This window comes from Silurus aristotelis (assembly GCF_946808225.1).
Source record: "Silurus aristotelis genome assembly, chromosome: 13".
NCBI classification, from domain to species: Eukaryota; Metazoa; Chordata; class Actinopteri; order Siluriformes; family Siluridae; genus Silurus; species Silurus aristotelis.
Genome location: NC_139586.1, coordinates 20,404,880 through 20,428,660, shown reverse-complemented (window position 1 = coordinate 20,428,660; position 23,781 = coordinate 20,404,880). Strand labels below are relative to the sequence as shown.

General features: G+C 35.8%; 1 protein-coding gene across 1 annotated transcript in view; it reads right to left on the bottom strand.

The window, feature by feature from the left end:
* Window positions 1-10,248: 10,248 nt before the first annotated feature.
* The window catches only part of adamts17 (ADAM metallopeptidase with thrombospondin type 1 motif, 17), a 142,809-nt gene continuing 129,276 nt past the window's right edge, over window positions 10,249-23,781 (bottom strand). Inside the window, exons 22-23 of the mRNA XM_083559569.1 lie at window positions 12,314-12,491; window positions 10,249-11,365 (exon numbers count right to left, since the gene is read on the bottom strand). Coding sequence (XP_083415695.1) covers window positions 11,214-11,365; window positions 12,314-12,491 — 330 coding nt within the window. The 3' untranslated portion in view covers window positions 10,249-11,213. The remainder of the gene's footprint in view (window positions 11,366-12,313; window positions 12,492-23,781) is intronic.

The window sequence follows — 23,781 nt, the reverse complement described above, 5'->3', positions numbered from 1 at the left end:
GTGTTGCAGGGGGTAATGCAGTCCCATGTTGATTGCATCACCTACAGACCTGTTTGCTCTGCAAGCAAGCATAGGTTCAGTCATGTCTTTCAGTTGGGCCGAAACCAGTCTTTCAAACGACTTAATGACCACGGATGTGAAACCAAAAGTTCTGTGATTTTTGATTACTTTGAGCTTGTTAGAGGCTATGTAGGGGAAGAGTTGCAGCATCAGCCATCGAACAGCCCCCTTGGTGGTGTTGGCTTGAACCCCAAACTTTCTAAACAGAAACCCAGAGCATTAACTATTGAGCTGGAAGTGTAGCCCCTTGACATAATCCAGAAAGTATTTTTTGGGTATCTTTTAATGGGCTAAATACTTTAATTTCTACTACAAGAAAACCTTAATATATTTTTGACTAAAGCCATATGGTAATTTTGCCTCAGCTGTCATCCAGCAGATCTAGCTAAGGAGCCAGTAACTCACAGTAAATGCAGCAAAACAGGCAGTCTTCCTAAAAAAATGTCAGAAACGTTGACAAAAAATTAGTAGTTAAGTATAAGTATGAGACTAATTTCACTTCAGGAAGTGAGGACATTTTTAAAACAATATGAAAGATTTTCCATGGCTGCCACATTTATTTTTTTTTTATTAAAGTAGCTGGTGTTCTTACAATCTTGTATTTTTGGTTCTGTTTAGGTTGTGTATATGGGAAGAATGTACTACAACAACTTACTACCAAATCAGCAGCAAATTGCTAATCAAATCTGAAGCTAAGAGTCTGCAGCTATTATCACGGATGAAAACGTTTGAGGTTCTCTGTGACCTGTAATTTACTGTCTACAAAGCAAAGGGTGACATTTTCCTCGTTAGAAATTCATAGGTTCAAGCCATCTCTTTGTGTTCAGCATGTAATAAAATACTATAAAATCTTAACAAGGATCTATGTTGCGTAAATGTCACCCCGCAATCTCATAGAAGATTATCATTCTCCTCCTGACACTCCATTCACAGAAGGACAAAAGCAAATTTGTATGGTGCTACATGGGTGAAATTGAGGAGATAAGGATGGCTTCACACTTGCTATTGTATTTAAATCCAAAAAAAATGGCTGAATTAGGCTGATCATTGCATAAGGATTGATCAAGCTGTAACACTGGGTGGGGAAATATTAACAGTTAAAAGAAGATGATTAAATACATTATTTGAACAGAAATATGTGCACATATAACTACTACACCCAAATGTGTTTCCCAAAGTGTTGCCACAAAGTTGAACGCTTCTAGAATGTTTCTAGAATATCTTTATATGTTGTAACATTAAGATTTTCTTTCAGATTTGCATAACAATGCCCCTGTGAACAAAAAAAGCTGGATGAAGTCATGGTTTGACTAAATTGGTGTGTAAGAATTCAAGTGACTTGCGTGACTTCAAACCCTGTTAACACCGTTGAATTTAACATGGTCTTTGAACGTTCCCCAGATTTATTTTCGCATCATCAGTACCAGATTTCACTATGCTCTTGTACCTGAATGAGATGTTTTTTAGCATTTTGATTTGAGTTCCCTGTGTCTGTACTTCGTAACTGAGGTTTCAATTTCAGCTAAAAGAGAGAAATGTGAGAGTCTAGTGAAAAGATGGATTAGTGGATAGATGAATAGATGGATGGATGGATGGATGGATGGATGGATGGATGGATGGATGGATGGATGGATGGATAGATGGATGGAGGGACAGACTTTGTTAATCTTCAAGGGGAAATGCAGGCCTTTTACAGCTGTTACAAGGTTAATTGTGTAAAAATATTAAATTCAACATTAAACATTAGTATACAGATAAAACAGATTAAAGATGATGTGCTATTCTTTACTATATAAAAATAATTAGCATAAGCAAAGTGTTTTGCAGCACCCGACAATTCTTTATGAATAGACTCTCCTGAATAGCTTCCTTTGAAAGTTCCTTGTTGCCATTATGTAACTAAAGGCGATTGTGCTTTTTTTGCAGTAGGCCATAATCTTCAGTCTTTCTTTCATTGAGAGGAGAGTTCTTTCAATAGGCAATTTTGAATCTGAAGAATGTTTGTATATTTTTATAGCTTTTAATTAAGTTTATTAACTGGTTGAAATAAGTAAATGTTATCTGCTGTTGTAAATGAAAAGTTCGATCATGAGTACCCATATGCTTTGATAATTTTTGTCAGACAGCAAATGGTTTTAAAAGGACTAGTTGTTTTTGTGGATACAGTGTGCGGTGAAAAAGTCTGTGATAGACACCCGAAAGACCCAGATGATCTTCCCAGCTGTAAAACAGCTTCTTGGGATGCTCTCAATAGTCCTTCTATAAAATTTGATGATGATGAGGGTGTAAGCTGAGCTTTTCACAGGCTTTGCAGAAAGTAAAGATGCCAATGGGAACTAGGTGAGGTTTACTAAAATTTCATTAAATACTGACCTCAGGTCAGGTTTACTGGAACCTTATTATTTGATGCTGTAAAAATGATAAACATGGGAAACATTCAGCTACAATTAGAAACACTTGATGGTTAAATAATTTTAATTAACTGTAATTAATATAAACAGTCTGCTACAATGGCTTACATTTTTGCATGAACAGTTCTGCATTGTCTGCAGTTTCTGCAAGTGTCCATTACTGAACTGCACACATTAACAATTGTAAGTATAATAAATGGACATTAGGTGCCACCCAAATGAGGATTGGTTCCATTTTGAGTCTGGTTCCTCTTAAGGTTTCATCCTCATTCCATCTCAGGTGTTTTTTTTTCTTGCCACTGGCTTGCTCATAAGGGATAAACCTACAGGGACTAAACTTATCAATTCAAATTGTATAACGTATTTATCTATGTAAAGCTGTTGGGGACAATGTCAATTGTTAAAAGCCTTATACAAATAAATCTAAATTGAATAGAAGCTTTTTTCCCCCATAAGCACCAGTATTGACTATGTGAAAGGGTGTCAGGGATTGAAAAAGCGACAATAATGTGTAACACAGTCTGAGCAGGCTTATGATGCTAATTAACAGATGAAGGAGACTAATGCAAGGCATTGTGTGTAAGATACCTAATGCTTTTTGAGTGGAACATTTCAATTAAGCTTATATATGAGCTTGAAAAAAGTCTTATTTGTTAGACATTACCTCATTTGTAAGAGGTAATAAACCGGCATGTTTGTCTTGCTAGGAAAGATCGAGCATCACACGCTCACTCATTTATCACATCTCTAGCTCTTCTTATGCATATTAAATTTTATATTTAATCTATAATTAATATCATGGATGGCAGAACAGCATGAATGGATGAATGGTGAACTGAGGTTCAGTCTTAAAAGAATAAGCGCTCAGATGTGGTTTATTGCAATCAGGAGATTTGTGGCCCTGAAATGTAATATACCTACATCAAACAAACCAAATGAATTCTGTTTTTTAGGAAATGGTGTCCGTCACATTCTTCAACACTAATGTCAGTAGGGTGCAGAGTGGGAAAAACATGGAAAATAAGTGTGTATCAGCAACCACAAACTTTATGCATTATACATAAGCCAGGCACCTGAAGGTGAAAATTTCCTCCCGTGAAGTCCTTCAGTGTCATCCCAAATTTGCTCTGCTGACCATGGTAGAGGAAGAGCCAGATGGCCATTTGTCATAAATCATGCTTGCTGCTTTGCATAAGGAGCTATGTGTTCTCAATGCCATGGTGAAAAAGCACCACTGAGCATGAAAGGAGAAATGAACAGAATACAAATATAAACTGTGGAAACGCGTTGATCCTTCGCGCCAGTAATAATGTAACTGTAGCAGCAACACTTTACCTTATTAAATATTTTCCGGTGCATTTGATTGCATTTTATACCAAACGAACCATGCCTCTAATCTGGGTTGCTCTGCACAATTAGGTCTGAAGATGTTATGAAATACAAAACATTTTGTAGGTAATCAAGAGGAACATAGCCTCATGACTTATAAACTGTTTGCATGCGGTGTTTATGAGAAGGGAAACCTCTCATTTAAAATTGTTAATTTAATGGTTTGCAGAAGGAAAGGGCAAAGAAGGGGAAAAATGGGAAAGGAAAGAGGGGTTTGCAGTGTGTATACATAGCTTTTCTATTTTCATTATAGTTAGTGAGTAATTAATAGTAGTTACTGAATAATATATTTAAAAAAGAATATATTATTAATAATAATTGTAGTGTCATTTTGCACCATAATAAATATTATACATTTGGGATATTCCTTATTTATTTCCTTATTCCTTATCTATGATCAAACTCTTGATGTCACCCAAAGGAGGATGGGTTCCCCTTTTGAGTCTGGTTCCTCTCAAGGTTTCTTATTCATAGCATCTAAGGGAGTTTTTCCTTGCCACAGTCGCCATGGCTTGCTCATCAGGGATAAATGCACACCATTCACCTTGACTGTTGATTTCTGTAAAGCTGCTTTGAGACAATGTCTGTTGTGAAAAGCGCTATACAAATAAACTTGACTTGACTTGATTTACAAATAGACCTCTACACTAATCAGGCACGTTACGACCACTGATATGTGAAGTGAATAACACTGATTATCTCTTCCTCATGTCACATGTTAGAGGGTGGGATATATAAGAGACAAAGTGAACATTTTGTCCTCGAAAATAATTTGTTAAAAGCACGAAAAATGGGCAAAATTTTGACAAGGGCCAAATTGTGTTGGCTAGACGACTGGGTCAGAGCATCTCCAAAACTGCAACTTTTGGGGGATGTTCCCGGTCTGCAGTGGTCAGTATCTATCAAAAGTGGTCCAAGGAAGGAACAGTGGTGAACTGGTGACAGGGTAATGGCCGGCCAAGGATCATTGATGCACGTGGGAATCAAGGGCTGACCCAATACAACAGATAAGCTCCTGTAGCTCAAATTGCTAAAGACATGAATGCTGATTCTGATAGAATGCTGTCAGAATACACAGTGCATCACAGTCTGTTGCCTATGGGGCTGTGTAGCCACAGGCTAGTCAGGGTGCCCATGCCCATCATAATGTAATGCCTGATCGGTGATGCGGTAAGGACAATGGCTGTGTACAGCTATTGAAAATAACTTTATTAATAAACAGCACGTGTTTTCTTCTGCTTTTTAAACTAATTTTAATAGATCAAGTCAACAATTTATTTATTATTGTAAATCAGATATTACATGGTGGATTGTGAGCATGCCAACTAGCTTAAGTTATGGGTTTATTTTAGCTCAGTATTTACAGTTATCACTCGCCTTCAACATTCAGCCAGTAGATTCAAATTAGCTAAATAAATAATATAGATTGTAAGATTGTTTGGAGAGGACTAATCTTGGGAGAAATAAAGACAGCAGATGCAGTGCTAGAGAATCCTAATGTAGCTGGAAGGAGTGGGGAATTGTGCTTAATAAACAAAAAGGAATTGGCTATTAGAAAGCAAAACAAATGATTTAAAACAAAACAAATGCTTTCAATAATAAGTAGCAAGCACAAGAAAAGTGCAGAGGTTTGCTCAAGTATTCACCCTCCTTGAACCTTTCCACATTTTGTAGTGCTACAACCCTGAACTTGGAAAATGTGCTTAATTTTGATTATACTTCATGTATTCAAAATATTTTTCAAAATGATTAATGTAGTTTGTAAAACTGTTAACTATAAAACGAATAAAAAAAGATTGAAAAGTTTTCGATGTGCAGTGAAATTTCTCAGCACGTTCACCAGTCACATAATTCAATGGAGTGCACCTGTGTGTAAATGAAGTATTACATGATCTCAGTGTAAATATACCTTGTTCCTGAAAAACCTCTGAGAACATACCTAAACAAACAACAGAAAGTTCAGGAAATATGTGTATACACACACACACACACACACACACACACACACACACACACACACACACAAACACACACACACACACACACACACACACACACACACACACACACACACACACACACACACACACATATATATATATATATATATATATATATATATATATATATATATATATATATATATATATATTCCATTGAGCACCATTTAATCCATTAATAAAAGCGGAAAGAATATGGCATAAGCACAACTCTGCCTAGAGGTAGCTATCCGTCAAAGTTCAATGACCAGGTAAGAAAGCTATTAAACAAAGAAGCAACCAAGAGGCTAAAAATAACTCTAAAGGAGCTAAAAAACCCAGCTAAAATAGAAAAAGCTTTTCACATGACAATTATAGTCCAGACTCTTCTTGTGGCAAGTAGAGAGCCATTTTCTAGTTTGGTGAGACTCAGCAAATTTGGAAACATTTCTCAGGTCTTTTAAGATCAATAGTTAACTTTGTACACCGAGTTTGAGGGAAACCAAACAGCACAGAGTACTCTGAGAACACTTTTCATCAGCAGCAACTCATAAAACTGGTCAGAGTTGAGGGCAAGATGGATGAAGAAAAAGGCAGGTACAAATAGAAGAAACATGGGGCAAAGGTTGACCTTCCAAAAGGACATTTTCCCTTATCATAATGTGATTTAAGAACAAAAAAGTGTTAGCATGCCCCTGACAATGCCCAAACCTTAATCTGACTTGAAATGAGAAGTTTACAGACAAGAATGGGCAAAATTTACATGATCAATTTATGGAAAGGTGAAGGGGGTATGTTGCAAAAGACCTGTATCATTACAATAATAATTTAGCATTATAATTGTGTTTTTCACTATCCATCATTTTATCTTGCAAGGACACTTTGTTAGGTAGCATTTCTTATAGAATATCTGGGTTTACTTTCACAAATTCAATTCTGAACATTGGTACTGGAATTGTGGCAGTGTGAAGTGTGGCATGATAGTAAATTACACCAAGAGTAAAGTGATTCTGATTGTAAAAGGTTGTTTTGCATGTAATGTAACAGTACAATATTCAGCTACACAAGCTTTTAAAAAAGATTATAGCAAGTTATAGTGTTGTAGACTATATCAGCAAGTCCTTGCAGCACCAGTATTGAAATATTGAAGAACAAACATGTCATGAATGACATGTGGAGAACTATTTCCCAATTAGACCTATAGCTTATAGATGTTAACTCAGTGGTTTTGGGTTACTGATCGTAAGGTCTGGGGTTCAAAACCTGGTATTGCCAAGCTGCCACTCCTGTTGCCTCTGAGCAAAGCCCTTAACCCTTGGTGCTTCATTGTTGCTGTATCATGGCTGACCCTGCACTCTGGCACCAGCTCCTAAAATCACTGGGATATGCAAAGATATTATTTTGCTGTGTGTACTATTTCTTTCTTTCTTTCTTTCTTTCTTTCTTTCTTTCTTTCTTTCTTTCTTTCTTTCTTTCTTTCTTTCTTTCTTTCTTTCTTTCTTTCTTTCTTTCTTTCTTTCTTTCTTTCTTTCTTTCTTTCTTTCTTTCTTTCTGTTTGATGTTTTCCAATAACAATATTGTTTCAGGACTTTTCTTGCACCATTTACATTTAAGAAATGCAAAACAAAAAGAAACCAGTTCCGGGTGTTATAAGATTTTATTTATTTTTTTTATAACCATTAAAACAGTTTTACTCAAATTAGCACCATTAAAATAAAAAATGCAGAGTATGTACCAATCATGTGCAACTAAAGACATACAGTACTGGAATATATATACGGATCTGCCCCATAGCAGTAAATAAAGCAATTTGCACCAATAGGCTGAAAATCTTTAAAATAATAAGGTAGCTACATTTTAGTATTAAATAAACATCACAAACATACAGGTAAAAAAAAAATTACATATGGAAGAACAATCATGAGAAAAACAGGACGAAAACAGGTTGAATTCCACAGTAGTGAAATTTGTCTAGCACCAAATGAACCCTGCACTGCCTGAGAAAACAGGGACCAAGATAAAATGCGTACACACACACACACACACACACACACACACACACACACACACACACACACACACACACACACACACACAAACATGCTCACATAGGGACTTTGTGTAGTGTTAAAACCAGAAAAGTTCACATTTCACACCTGTAATCCAAAGTAATTAATCTAAATGTGAGCCTATAAACAGCTAGTGATGGCATCATCTAGAGTTCTCGATTCAGGTCGTTTTATAGTCGAACAATTATGACCTCATAATTTCGATTGCAAATAAAATAACACCTTGTTTTGAGCATGAGTCCTAGAATTATGATGAATCTGTATGTTAGTTAAACACCCACTCTTCTTACATATGTAAACAAATGTGCAAGATTCGTATTGAAAAAAAATCTAACATAAACAGTACAAAAACTCTGAAACAATGAAACACAAAAGCAAACTAGGTTAAAATTGATGTTTTAGGGTGACAAACCCATAAATTGAAGAAAAAAAAAAAAAAAAAAAAAGGTACGAGTATAGTTAAATAAATCTGTATTAATTCCATAGTCATGGAAACAAAAAAGTCAAACAGGGTGTTTAGCCAATTGTGCTGACAATAAAAGAATTAGAAAAAAAAGGAGGTTGAAGAATTGGCCTAGTCATTAGATTGATCTTATTCATTTAACGTCTTACACTTACTATATCAAGTATGTCACGATAGCATTTTTTGCTGTAGTGCATCCTACATGCTAATGAGAAACAGCAAATTTGCACTTTTGCTCTTGCTTACCTGAATTTTTTGGTATTATCTCAGGCTCCTAACCCTGGTCCTGAAGAACACCATGTCCTGCACATGTAATTGTTCTAGCACACCCGCTTCACATCAGGAAAAGCTATTAATAAGCTCATGTACAGGACAGTGGGTACACCAGGACCAGGGTTGGGAAACTCTGGTCTATAAAAAAAATATATATATATTTTTTTATATAAGTCCAAACCTAGCAATGTTTCAAAAAACCTCTCATGTCCTGACCTATTTAGAGTTCCAGCTATGATATGTCTTGGCTGAACTTTGTTTTTTGGTGATGCAAACAGTGCATGTGAAATCTGGCAGTCCAAGATTGGTGTATCCTGTGTATATTTATGTGCCAAAAGAAAGAACAGAATTGAACCATTAAAAAGAGTAAATTGGTGGATATGTGTGGCAAACATCAAAGATGAAAAGCTCTGGTGTGATTCGCTACCTTAAAAAAAGAAGTCAAGCACCACCTAGATAAGTCTGGTACAAAAAAATACAACCCCAATTCCAAAAAAGTTGATACACTGTGTAAAATGTAAATAAAAAACTGAATGTATCTCATAAACCCATTTTTCACAATAGAACATAGAAAACAAATCATATGTTTAAACTGAGGAAATGTACCATTTTAAGAAAAAATAAAGAGAGCTGAACTGGCCTGGCTGCACCCTAGACCTTTCACATTTTGAAAACATTTTGCGCATCATAAAACAAAAAAATGCAACAAAGGACACCCAGAAGTGTTAAGTTCTAGAATCCAGTATCAGACACATATGGGACAACATTCCTCTCCCAAAACTTCAGTAACTTATCTTCTCAGTTTCCAATTAGTATACGGACAGAAGACGTGATGCTGCATGGTAAACATTTCCCTGTCCGAACTTTTTTGAGACCTGCTGCAGCCATAAAATTTAAAATTACATAATATTTTTCTCATGTTTTCTCAGTTGTAACATTTGTCATTTTTTTATTAGTTTTATTGTGAATATATATATATATATATATATATATATATATATATATATATATATATATATATATATATACACAGTACAGACCAAAAGTTTATATATATATATATATATATATACAGTACAGACCAAAAGTTTGGACACACCTTCTCATTCAAAGAGTTTTCTTTATTTTCATGACTATGAAAATTGTAGATTCACACTAAAGGCATCAAAACTATGAATTAACACATGTGGAATTATATACATAAAAAAGTGAACTGAAAATATGTCATATTGTAGGTTCTTCAAAGTAGGCATCAAGAGAATGCCAAGAGTGTGCAAAGCAGTAATCTAAGCAAAAGGTGGCTACTTTGAAGAACCTACAATATGACATATTTTAGTTGTTTCACACTTTTTTGTTATGTATATAATTCCACATGTGTTAATTCATAGTTTTGATGCCTTCAGTGTGACTCTACAATTTTCATAGTCATGAAAATAAAGAAAACTCTTTGAATGAGAAGGTGTGTCCAAACTTTTGGTGTGTACTGTGTATATATATATATATATATATATATATATATATATATATATATATATATATATATATATATATATATATATATATATTTTTTTTTTTTTAAGAGATTTGCAAATCATTGCATTCTGTTTTTGTACAGATTTTACACAATGTGGCAACTTTTTTTGGAATTAGGGTTGTAAGTGATCACTGCAATTAAGAAAGAGCATATCTTTTACTTTCACTACTTTCTCCTTCAGTGAACTGCCTGGTGAATTTTTATTGATATTTAGCCCGATGTTTTCTCTGAAAAAACAAGAATGTGTAGTTTTCAGGCATCTGTCATATTGCTATAAAAAGGGGTAAAGTCTTTAGATGTTACTAGCTCTGTAAGTGTGTAGCATCAGTAAGTTTGCTTAGTATCTTTATAAAAGGATGTGCACAAATCAAGCCAGTATTAGTTGCTCTCAGGTATACATTCAGTTGGCAAAAGTCCTCTCTTAAAATCAGTCTTTGCTATGACCTATTTAGCTTTTACAGATGATCTAATATATGACAACTATGGCTTGTGTCATAGCCTATAGGGTGCAACTGGCCCCATAAAAATGTAATTCGGAACAATCTTGTTAAGGCACTTAATGGACCTCTCTAAGAAATCTGGAAGGAATATAAGAAAATAAGAGAACTAATATGTGAATAAGATATGAAAATTACAATAATGTCCCATTGCTCAGTTCTGGTATTACTGGCCAACCAGTGGCTTTTAGAAAGCAACCTATACCCAATAGTTTCCTAAATGGTCAGCTTACTGTACAACAGCCAAGCTGCTATGCTGAAGAAGTCATCTCCAATGGCCTCCTATGTTCTGAACTTTGGTTTACAGCAAAACAATAAAAAACTAAAGAAAAAAAGAAAAAGGTCATAGACCTTTTGCACCATTTTTAAGTCAAAACCTTAAACGTTTCGACATCCTACTTGATCGGACATGTGCATCAATTTACCGGTTACTGCAGAAAATCCTATAATCTTTAATAACAATATACACAGTGTCATTTATGACAGTACAAAAAAATGACATAAAAAAGCTGCTACGTGGTAAGAAGTGCTGGGCTCATTAACTTTCGCGGGACATTGTGTTGGCGTAAAAGTCTCTGCAAGTTTGGCAGCAGCGTTGGTACCAGCGCATGTCCTGGCACAGATTCTTTTCCCGAATCACCCTGCAGTACACCGTCCACTGATCTCCTGTGCATTTATATGTCAGTGCCGCTGTTGGACAGAATACATGAACAAGACAAGGACAAGGACAAGAACAGAAAAATTATATTACTATTAATTATTATAAACATTATATTATTCCTGTTAACTCTATATATTTAAGGTGTGTTATTTGTTTCTATAAAATGTGTGATGTTAAATTGATTAATGAACACAACATCATACCTTAATAGTCTATAGCTAGATTTTGTGGAATGTTCACAAGGCAAGTTTCTTTTTCTGTTAGTTTTAAACATTACAGTGCAGATAAACAATCATTCCCCCATATCTTTTTCTATTTATCTATCTCTTTCTCTCTCTCGCTCTCTCTCTCTCACTCTCAAGCTCTCCAAAAAAAATTAACGCTTATTTTACTGAGAACACTGACAATGTAAACTCTGCTTTCCTGAAGATTTTCATGTTCTGGGAATCTCAACAAAGCACAGTTAACAGGAACCTGTTACAAAATCTAACCACTCGAGATGCCTCGAGATCAAAAAGCTTCAGATCAACAATCGTACCCTTTGTTAAAAAATGTTTAAGGTTGTTGAAATAAGGATTATAGATGTATAAAGTGCTGCAACTCAGAAAGAAACATTTTCATTCCCATTAGGTTTGTTAGAGCATTTCTTTAAGCCTACGTCTTTCTCCTCACTCACTCTCTCCCATTTATTTCTATAGTCTGAGGAAAACATCTTAGTGAATGACCTTCAATGTATTTTTATTAGCGTTTTTTTCAACATTAAATGGAATTTTAAAGTATTTATCTTCCAGTAATCAGCTAAGCTAAACCCTGAACAATGTTCATGTATGTTTTGATTTTTGAGCTGTTATCTGTCTGACAAGATGACAGATTATCTGAAATCAGCCAGAGACCTTAAAATCTAAAATGTGTCAGAAATGGGTTAAGGAATCTGTTTTTCAGAACTGTAACTACAGTGTAGTAAGTGGTTTTCTTACCCAGTCTCGGTGAAGTTATGGTGTTGACATTAACTTTTTCATTGCAAGCCCCCTGATGGCATTGCCTGTATGCTGGTGGCTTAAGAACTTTGGGACAGTCACTCCCATGACGACCAGTCACTCTGTGCATGCACTGGACCACACGGGACTGAAGCCCCTTTCCACAGGATGATGAGCACTGAAATGAAATGATAGGTTACTAACTAAACAGTGTTAGGAAGCTAGATGCTTTATGCAACACGTTCAATCCATGGCTTACAATTCATTGTTCAGATCTTTGTTTCAATGGACTGTATCTTGATCACATGTGAAGACTTGTAGAATTAAAAAACTCTCAAAATTCTGATGACTGAACAAGAAAACAATACATGATTGTTTGAATATGCTTACAAATGTGAGTTGTCACAAGTATTGTTTATTTGGCAGAATTAATTTCCCTGGTTACAATTATATACCTAATTTAATATGGTATGAAAGCTGAATTATGTGAGAGTGTGTGGTGTGTGTGTGTGTGTGTGTGTGTGTGTGTGTGTGTGTGTGTGTGTGTGTGTGTGTGTGTGTGTATGTGTGTGTGTGTGTGTGTGTGTGTGTGTGGAGGGGGGGTTATGACCATTTCATTCCTAGGACTGTAATTATTCCAATTAACATGTCATGTTAGTGAGAGACACGCAGAGCACTTCATTGTGAAGACTGTACTGTGAAAGAAAACTTAAAATTACAGATTGACCTCTGACATTTATAACATACAGAAACTGGAGCCTCCTTTCATAAATGCTAAATAAACATCTCCTTATGAAAACAATTACACATTATATAAACAATTGCAAAATTGTAGCTATACTCCCTGTGTAAGCTGTTGCTTGTGAACTGATAATTTATGAAAGGTTTCAGAACTACCATATGAGATGTGCAGTGACAGCTTTAGGATATACATACATAAGCTTCCAAAACACAGCAGAATATTTGAGACCTGAAACTGCAAGCAAGTACAATATGGTGCTTGTATTTTTCCATTATTTTTTTCATGCTTTTCAGGTATCTATCTAGTAATGCAAATACTGCATCATGTTATGAAATCTTGTCTTTTCCACCAGGAGCTGGATATTAACAGCCATGTAACGGTTCACATCACTGGAAGCTAGAAATGTAGCCAGAAAGTTTGCATACAGTAGAAAGACCCCTATACCATACAACCTACAAACAGCTATCAGACATCATGAACTCTGACTACAATACATAGTCAAAATTTGTCCAATTTTCACCATCTCATTCTATATATTCCTCATTCCTCTTTTGCTTTCATAATAACCACCGCTGTTCTGGGAAGGCGTTCAGATTTTGAAGCATGGCTATAAAGATTTGTATTTATTCAGCTACAAGAGCAGTAATGAGGTCAGGCACTGATGTTGGACAGGAAAGCCTAAAATGCAGTTGCAGTTCATGTTAAAGGCATGCAGTGGAGTTGAGGCCAGGATTTTATTCAGGCCACTTAAGATCTTCCAGCATCAAACCAACTCTGGCAAACCAAGGCTTTATGGTTCAAGGCTCACTTGTATACAAGACCATTGTTTTGCTGGAACAGGTTTGGGTTCCTTAGTTGAAGTGAAATATTTAGACAATTATGTGCTTCCAGCTTTATCGCAATAGTTTGGAGAAGGCCCATGAGTGTTATGTTCAGGCATTCACACACTTTTGGCTATTAATTGTATACATATTCTTGGCAATAATCAAAGTATGTGTGTGATTTTTCGATCAAATGTAAACTGTCTTTGCTGTTCGGTTACTATTTAATGACACTTGAACAATGACTCCTTGAACTTTCTCTGAAAGACTCGAAATGTCAAAATGATTGTGCTTCTCTCTCTCATCCAGTTCCCCAATATGGGTTTATTTAAAGACAACATATTAGCTAAACGCATTCAGCGTGTTCCAGTACATTCTAATAAACATGCACATCCACAAACATGCAACAGATTCCATTAATCTTAAATCTTGGCAGGTCTCAACAATGATGAGCAATTAAAGCATAATAAGGCGAGTAAATTTTGATCCAGTAGGGTTTGCTGGCTTTTGTGCAAACGCATTAAAAATTCACTGAGGACCTTAAACTGCAGGCTAATTAATTTCGTCAATTAAATGTCCATTCCCCCATCCATCAGAATCACACCCTGTGACCTTAGAGAGTTGAAACAAACATAGTGAAGACTATAAAAATGTTAAAAGCCCATTGATTAAACTGAATTTATTCATGAGCTGAAATTGTTAGGAACAAAGGGACCCAGAACCGAAGCTTAATATATTGTGTCGATCAGATTTAAAACTATTTGCAGACCCAATTATGACTATGTCCAAACACCGCTTTTTACATTTATCAAAGTGAAGCAGAATATAACAGCAGTACATAACTGAAAAATTTAGTTTCAAACACCAAACAGTTTGATTTGTACATTCAGATGGAAAGCCAGACTACCCATCTGGGTCTGAAATATGGAGAGGAGCACATAAAGACTTATATGCAATTAATATATTAAATATTCGTGATAAGTAGATTCCACCAAGCGGCAATCAAAACAAAGAGTGCACGCTTTACCCTGATTGGTGGCTCGCTGCGTGTTTGAAAAATTACGTTTTTATCTGCTCATAAATAAAAAGAAACCAGTGAATTGACAAAATGTATTTGAGTAAAAAGTTAAATATTTGAAATTTAGTGAAATTAAAGTAAAAGTCTCCCCAAATGGAAATATAGATATGTGAAAAGCTATTTAAGTACAGTAATGAATTACATTTACTTTGTTAATGTCCAACACTGGTTAGAATGGCATATGGACTACAATTACAACAATGACAAAACTATAACAACAACTTCAACAAAAATAAAACTATAATTAATAAATATCTGGTTTTGTCCAGATGAGAATCGGATCCCTTTTGAGTACGTTCCCTTCTCAACATTTCTTCCTGATACCATTTTAAAGTTTGTCCCTGCCACTATTGCCCCTGGATTGCTCATTACAGATACATTTATACAGATAAATACAAATTAATACAAATGATTTTTATTTATAAATGAATTTTTGTAATCAGCTTTATGCTTATTTGTTGCTTATCCCTGGAACTTTTTTCTTTAGTGCTGTTGCCTCTTGCCTGCTCATTAGGCATCAAAACTTATACCGAAACTTGATTTTAGTAAAGCTGCTTTGTAATAATATCAAACTATGCGATTAAAAAATGAATTGAATTGGTGTAGTGTGCATTCTCTGCTCCCTCCAAATCGACAATGACACACAATTTCATAACAAAATGTTACCAGGCTTGTTGCAATTGATTTTGAAAGTACTGTGGTAATAGTAAAATTATTATGTTCCTTGTTTAAATCCTGTCAAATAATTGGTTATCTAGGAAGACCCTATCACATCTACTTTATCATGTTTTCCCAATAAACAGCACTTAAATACACAGACCCATAAACAGATTTAATTGCTCACTGCTGTTGTATACAGTGCACTGATTGGGAAGGTGACACAAGGAGTCTGTTTGGTGTGATATAATTGTGCTGGCAGAATTGAACCAATTTCAACCTCCCATCCAGTTGACAAATGTAGCATATAATTTTTTTATCTGTTGCCAGCACTCACAATGTGTTTCACATAATTGGGCAAATATGGCATTCCAGAAAAAAAAATACTGAATCATCCAAGTAGGAAAGATAATTCATGGCTCAGTTTGAATGACTGCAATATGCCACATAGTGAGCAAAATCACACCAAGTCATTCAGACTAGTGTATTAACCTTAAGTCTTAACATGAGATAAGTATAATCTGCTACGGTATATTAAGATAGTTTGTGGAATACTGTCATTTACAACTGTCCACAAATATAATCACTATTTCAAAAAAGAGAAAGTGAGTAAAACTTTGGATGCTGGATTTTACCGATACTGTTAGCTAGGTTGGATCGTACTTGCCATTAAATGACTAATCAATCGATAGTTTTTAAAATGCACATACAAACACTAGACATAGTTTGTAAATGTAAATGTAAAATACAATTTAAAAAGTACTGAATCATAAACAATTGCTAAATGAAATAATCTGAATATATTAATTAATAAATATCATTATATAACTGATAAATTATAGATAATACATATAATATATCGCTCTCCGTGCAGCATACAGTCTCACATGTAAAAACAAACAGTATGTGGCATCAGTGATTCGCCTCTAGAGGCCGCTCTTGTAATGACAGCAGACCAGTAGCCAGAAATCTGTATGGATTTTTTGCCAATAGTCAATAGTTCCAGCAACTAATCTGTCAACATCTAATGACAAAAGAAAGTCTCCTGCTTTCCAATAGATATTTGAAAAATTAAACGCATCCTTAGGATTAGACTGATGCATCTACTTGATTGCTAAACTGATATATGTATGACTTTTCATTTCCTTATCCCCATACAACAAACATTTCTTCGTGTGAACTAAATCTCCTGCAGCCTCCTTGAACTGAAACCACAGCCTTGCTGCTAAGGTGAAATCGAAGGCCTGTTCCACACGACCTTGCCAAAGATCACCACTTCTTCACTGCACCTCCTCGATCTGCAGAATGAAAAGTGAACCATGCACTAGTGCTCAGGGCGCTGAGGGAACATAATCCTCCAGGTTTCTTCACTCTGAGCTGTGTTTGTAAAGTATAGCTGTTAACCACAGGCAGGACAAACCCAAGGGTCCTGTTGGCCTTTAGTCCTAAACCTTGCTCATAAAAGATTATATTAAACTGCTGTGTTAAAGGCAGAGGGTGAAGAAATGTCTGAAAACTTTATCATGGACAGGGACATCAGGCTTGACCTTACTTTATTGTTTGCTTTTTATTGAAAATGTCCAAGGGTTATAAATGAAGGGTTACATTTATAAAAAAATATATATATAAATGTTGAATTATAAAATAACTTCACAAATATACACTGGCACACAAACCTAAAAAAGCTAGCAGTGATGAACAGTTGCAGCAAAAACCTACTGTTCATCATATTATCTGGTTTAAAAGATCCACTTATTCTAGATACACCATATGGACAAACATATTATGACACCTGACTCTTCTTAAGTTCATATGCTCAAACTGTCACCATAAAGTTGAAGGTTCAGCTGTGTGGTAGAAGGTACAATGTCCTTAGATGTGGTAGAGCCATTAAATCTCCTCTATATCTTTGAACTAGGAGACTCAAATCTGTTATAGCATGACAATACCCCTATGCACAAAGCGAGCTCCATTAAGATATGGTTTAGCTGGGATGGAGTGGAAGATCTTGAGAGGCCTGCTATAGAGCTCTGACCTCAACCCTATTGAAGACCTTTAGAAGGAATTGGAATGCTGACTGCACCCTTGGCCTCTTCAACCTGTATCAGTACCTGACTTTACTAACACCACTGTGGCTGAATTAGAACATCTTACCAGAAGAGTGGGGCTTATTTTAAAAGCAAATGGAGACCAAATGTGGAATGGGATGTTCAACATTTATCTAATAGTCATGTGTCCACAAACCTTTGTCAATTTAAAGTAGAATATACTCATTTGGCTAAGAGGGACAGTAAAACCTATTTAATAGAAATGGACGATCAATTAACACACTGCATGAGGCAATGGGGCAGAGAACACACTGTGTATGTACCTTTCTTCTGGTGTTCCACAAGTAACATTACATTACAACATTACACTCCCTCTGCTATGCAAGAACAGGTAGCAAAATCTTGACACTTTTGTAGATTGTCCCAGTGGCACAGTGCGTAATGGTGCTGCCTCACTGGGTCCCCTGAGATACATTTTTTTGTTCTCCCAGAAGATATCAGAACGACATCATAGTTGGAGACACTGCATATTTCAAAGACTAAATTATTTTGATAGATGAAGTTATGAATGAACTTAAAGCTAGCAGAAGCTTATCCGTTTATTGTTCATGCTATCATAACATTTTCTTGTTCAGTTAACAAATAACAGCAATTATTTTCCTTATAAAAAAAAAAAAAAGAACATACATATTGGGACACCTGACTTTTTAAACCTTATTTGGTTCTTTCCCAAACTGTTACCACAAAATTGAAGGCACATAATTGTAGAAGATATATAAGAATATTTTCCCTCGAACTACAGACTTAAACTTGTTCCAGCATGACAATGCCCCTGTGCACAAAGCCAGATCCAGGAAGATGTGCTTTACCTGGGTTGAAGTGGAAGATTTTGAATAGCTTTGACCTCTATTGTACACCTTTGAGATTAATTTAAACACTGACTGAACCCCATACTTCCTCACCCTGGCAAGTTTTAACATTCAAAGGGTTTTGCCTATGCCAAGTTACTGAAAAAAAAAAACTACTTAAGAAAAATCAGGCAACACTGGAGGCATCAAACTATTCACAGGGAATTTGCATAAAAATCTATTTGAGCAACTTCATAATTCAACTCTGACTTTTGAATCATTAGTATAATATATGAATTAATATTATTTAATTAAATACTGAAAAACCTCTAAGATAATGTCATAAGTCATACAGTCATAGCCAAAATTGTTGGCACCCCTGAAATTTTTCCAGAAAATCAAGTATTTCTCACAAAAAACTGTTGCATTAAAACAAGTTTTGCTATACACATGTTTATTCCCTTTGTGTGTATTGGAACAAAACAAAAAAAGGGAGGGGAAAAAAAGCTAATTTGACATGATGTCACACAAAACTCCAAAAATTGGATTTGAATTTTTTTTAAAGATTTTACTTTAGCTTCACTACATTTCAAAGTCAGATATTGTACTTTTTACTCAACTACAAAAATCTGTTGTTTCTTAAAACATATATAGGTGGGTGAGAATGTCTTGGCTAAAAAAATATGTGCATCACTCTCACAGAAGGCACTCCCGTATCATTCTGAATGTGAAAGCTCACACATAAGAGCCCATGAAAGCATCTATACAATGCCTTTTTTAACATTCACTCTTCAGCATGTTTGCAGAAATAGACAGGTGAATGTCTTTTTTTTTTCATTTGTAATTTTACCTAAATCCAGAGTGGTATTGCTTTAGCACTCAAGCAGAATAATAAGGGGAAAGGCATCCCAAGAGGAATATACACAATTTTGTTGAAAATGACCTGAGGCCAGTGTGTACTAAAGGACAAAAAGATAAAAAAAAAAAAAAAACTGAAGAAAAATAGGATTGAATCATATTGTGAATAATGTGTGTGTATATAAATAAATATGTATATAGCAGGGTGTTCAAATACTTATTTTCCTCACTGTATATATATATATATATATATATATATATATATATATATATATATATATATATATATATATATATATATATACAGTGAGGAAAATAAGTATTTGAACACCCTGCTATTTTGCAAGTTCTCCAACTTAGAAATCATGGAGGGGTCTGAAATTGTCATCGTAGGTGCATGTCCACTGTGAGAGACATAATCTAAAAAATAAAAAAAAATCTAAAAATCCAGAAATCACAATATATAATTTTTTAACTATTTATTTGTATGATACAGCTGCAAATAAGTATTTGAACACCTGTCTATCAGCTAGAATTCTGACCCTCAAAGACCTGTTAGTCTGCCTTTAAAATGTCCACCTCCACTACATTTATTATCCTAAATTAGATGCACCTGTTTGAGGTCGTTAGCTGCATTAAGACACCTGTCCACCCCATACAATCAGTAGGAATCCAACTACTAACATGGCCAATACCAAAGAGCTGTCCAAAGACACTAGAGACAAAATTGTACACCTCCACAAGGCTGGAAAGGGCTACGGGGAAATTGGCAAGCAGCTTGGTGAAAAAAGGTCCACTGTTGGAGCAATTATTAGAAAATGGAAGAAGCTAAACATGACTGTCAATCTCCCTCGTACTGGGGCTCCATGCAAGATCTCACCTCGTGGGGTCTCAATGATCCTAAAGAAGGTGAGAAATCAGCCCAGAATTACACGGGAGGAGCTGGTCAATGACCTGAAAAGAGCTGGGACCACCATTTCCAAAGTTACTGTTGGTAATACACTAAGACGTCATGGTTTGAAATCATGCATGGCACGGAAGGTTCCCCTGCTTAAACCAGCACATGTCCAGGCATGTCTTAAGTTTGCCAATGACCATTTGGATGATTCAGAGGAGTCATGGGAGAAAGTCATGTGGTCAGATGAGACCAAAATAGAACTTTTGGGTCATAATTCCACTAAACGTGTTTGGAGGAAGAAGAATGATGAGTACCATCCCAAGAACACCATTCCTACTGTAAATCATGGGGGTGGTAGCATCATGCTTTGGGGGTGTTTTTCTGCACATGGGACAGGGCGACTGCACTGTATTAAGGAGAGGATGACCGGGGCCATCTATTGCGAGATTCTGGGGAACAAACTCCTTCACTCAGTTAGAGCATAGAAGATGGGTCGAGGCTGGGTCTTCCAACATGACAATGACCCAAAGCACAAAGCCAGGATAACCAAGGAGTGGCTCTGTAAGAAGCATATCAAGGTTCTGGTGTGGCCTAGCCAGTCTCCAGACCTAAACCCAATAGAGAATTTTTGGAGCAGGCTCAAACTCCGTGTTTCTCAGCGACAGGCCAGAAACCTGACTGATCCAGAGAAGATCTGTGTGGAGGAGTGGGCCAAAATCCCTCCTGCAGTGTGTGCAAACCTGGTGAAAAACTACAGGAAACATTTGACTTCTGTAATTGCAAACAAAGGCTACTGTACCAAATATTAACATTGACTTTCTCAGGTGTTCAAATACTTATTTGCAGCTGTATCATACAAATAAATAGTTAAAAAATCATATATTGTGATTTCTGGATTTTTTTTTTAGATTATGTCTCTCACAGTGGACATGCACCTACGATGACAATTTCAGACCCCTCCATGATTTCTAAGTGGGAGAACTTGCAAAATAGCAGGGTGTTCAAATACTTATTTTCCTCACTGTATATATATACAGTGGAACCCACTTATCTCGACCTCGGTTAACTCGACAACCCTATTAAGTCGACGTTTTTGAAGTGGAACCGCCAAATTCCCACTTTGTCTAAGCATTTTTTAATCGGTTATGTCGATCGACGTTAGTTATCTCGATCGGCGCTGTGCAGCCGCAGAAGAACTTGCAAAAGTGGCGGAAAAATCAAGTCTTACAGATGCTACAGGTGTTGTATTGTATACTGAAGGGGAGGCGAAAGCCGCGCTTCGGCGCTTGGTAGGAGCGCGGCGCTTGGTAGGAGCGGCGCGGAACGTGGGATGAGCAGCAAAAGCATAGAATTAACAACGATCGGGGGATCGGGGGAATCCGCGATGCGCTTTTGGAAGAAAATCGAAGCCGTTGAGAGAGTGCCGCTGGGAAGGCACCTACCGGGATACGCATGAGCGATAACAACAACCGCCGTGAACCAATGATGAGTGGTGATGAGTGCTGAATGAGCACCAGATGTGCGCGATTGAAGCCGGGAGCTTCAGAGAAAGCGGCAGAGAAAACACCTGGCACGCCGAAGCGGGAGTGGCAGGTGGTTTCCTGACAATTAACAAACATGTATGTACATTTTTTTAGCATGCCTTCATCAAACAAATCACGGCAACACTGTTGTGTAAAAAACCCTCCAAAAACACGTGCATGCACATTCTCATTTATTAACGCACATCATGTACATAAAGAAATTTCAAGCACGTTAATATACTGCCGCCATTTTGATTTTCGTTTATCTCGATCATCGGTTACCTCGATGCTTTTTGGCAACCCCCTAGGACATCGACATAACCGGGTTCCACTGTGTATATATATATATATATATATATATATATATATATATATATATATATATATATATATATATATATATATACATACAGATACCTCGACATACACCTTTTCGATTTCCATCATTTTCACTTTTGTGGTTCTTTTGTTCTTTTGGAAAAATTTTATTCCACTAATGTCAGTTTGTGCAACTTTGCATTGGTCAGCAAAAAAACTCATAAATCTGAAAATCACAAAAAAAAAAAAATAATTTAAATGTATTGAAATATATAAAGCTGAAAAATCATTTATATAAAATATATAATGCTGAAAAATATTAATATAATTGCATTATGTTCGGTACCCATAGTTCCAGCATGGTGGCAATGGTTCATAGCACTTTATTTAAACTCTGTTTGTGTTATTTTATAGTATATTGTTTTGCATTGAATTTCTGATTTTAATATTTGTTCTCTTGAGTGTAAAATACAATTCTAACTGCTAGTGTTGGTGCTTCTAAGCATCATGCTATATCATTAGAAGATAATTAAAAGCATGTGGAAAATATATGCTAAGATTAAATGAAGTCATAAAACACCATGAAAATAGTGAATTGGTTGCTGCCATAGCTTGTGCTTTTGGTTGCCACCAGTGGTGGACAGTAACGAAGTAAATGAAATTTGTTAATGTGATTTAATGAAGTATTTCTATTTGGAGATTTTTTTGGATTTTATTGAAGATTTTACTTCAGCTTCACTACATTTCAAAGTCAGATATCGTACTTTTTACTGAACTACAAAAATCAGTTGTTTCTTTACATTTATGAATGTATAAAAACATAATTTTGAGAGGAATAAATGATGGAAGGAACTCCTGACTCTAACTTTTCACAACACCCGCAGCCTTATTTGTGCATTTGTTTGTTTATAGTTTGAACGTTTTGGGCTCATTATAATTTTAATAGATAGCAATCAGTGTTTGACTCATTAATAACATTCTAATAATAGATTGATGTGCTAAAAGTATTATTAGAGTCTTTTCACATAATCTGAGTCGATTAAGCAAGTCTTGTGACAAAAATGTTAATGGGAAAATTATAGCCATAATTAATCATTGTACTTTGGATAGTTTTGAAGGCAAATACTTTTGTAATGTTACTCAAGTAAAAGTTAAAAGGTAAAAGCACTTTTACTGCAGCAATGTGTTTACTACTTTAACTGAAGTACATGGTTGTTGTGAGGAGGTTGAGGTTTTTGTTGGGTGTGATGAGGATGGACAGGATTAGAAATGAGTTTATTAGAGCAACAGCGCATGTAGGACATTTTGGAGACAAGGTGAGGGAGGCGAGATTGAGATGGTTTGGACATGTGCAGAGGAGGGACATGGGGTATATCAGTAGAAGAATGCTGAAGATGGAGCTGCCAGGAAGGAGGAAAAAAGAAAGACCAAGGAGGAGGTTTATGGATGTGGTGAGGGAAGACCTGCAGGTAATTGGTTTGAAAAAGGCAGATGTAGAGACAGGGGTGTTTGGAGATGGATGATCCGCTGTGGCGACCCCTAATGGGAGAAGCCGAGAGAAGAAGATGAAGAACTCAAGTACATGGTTTATGTACTTCCTCCACCACTAGGTACTGCCATGGTTCTATAGTATCAGTATAGGTAACAGCTAACTCAAATTTTCCAACAGATCAACGT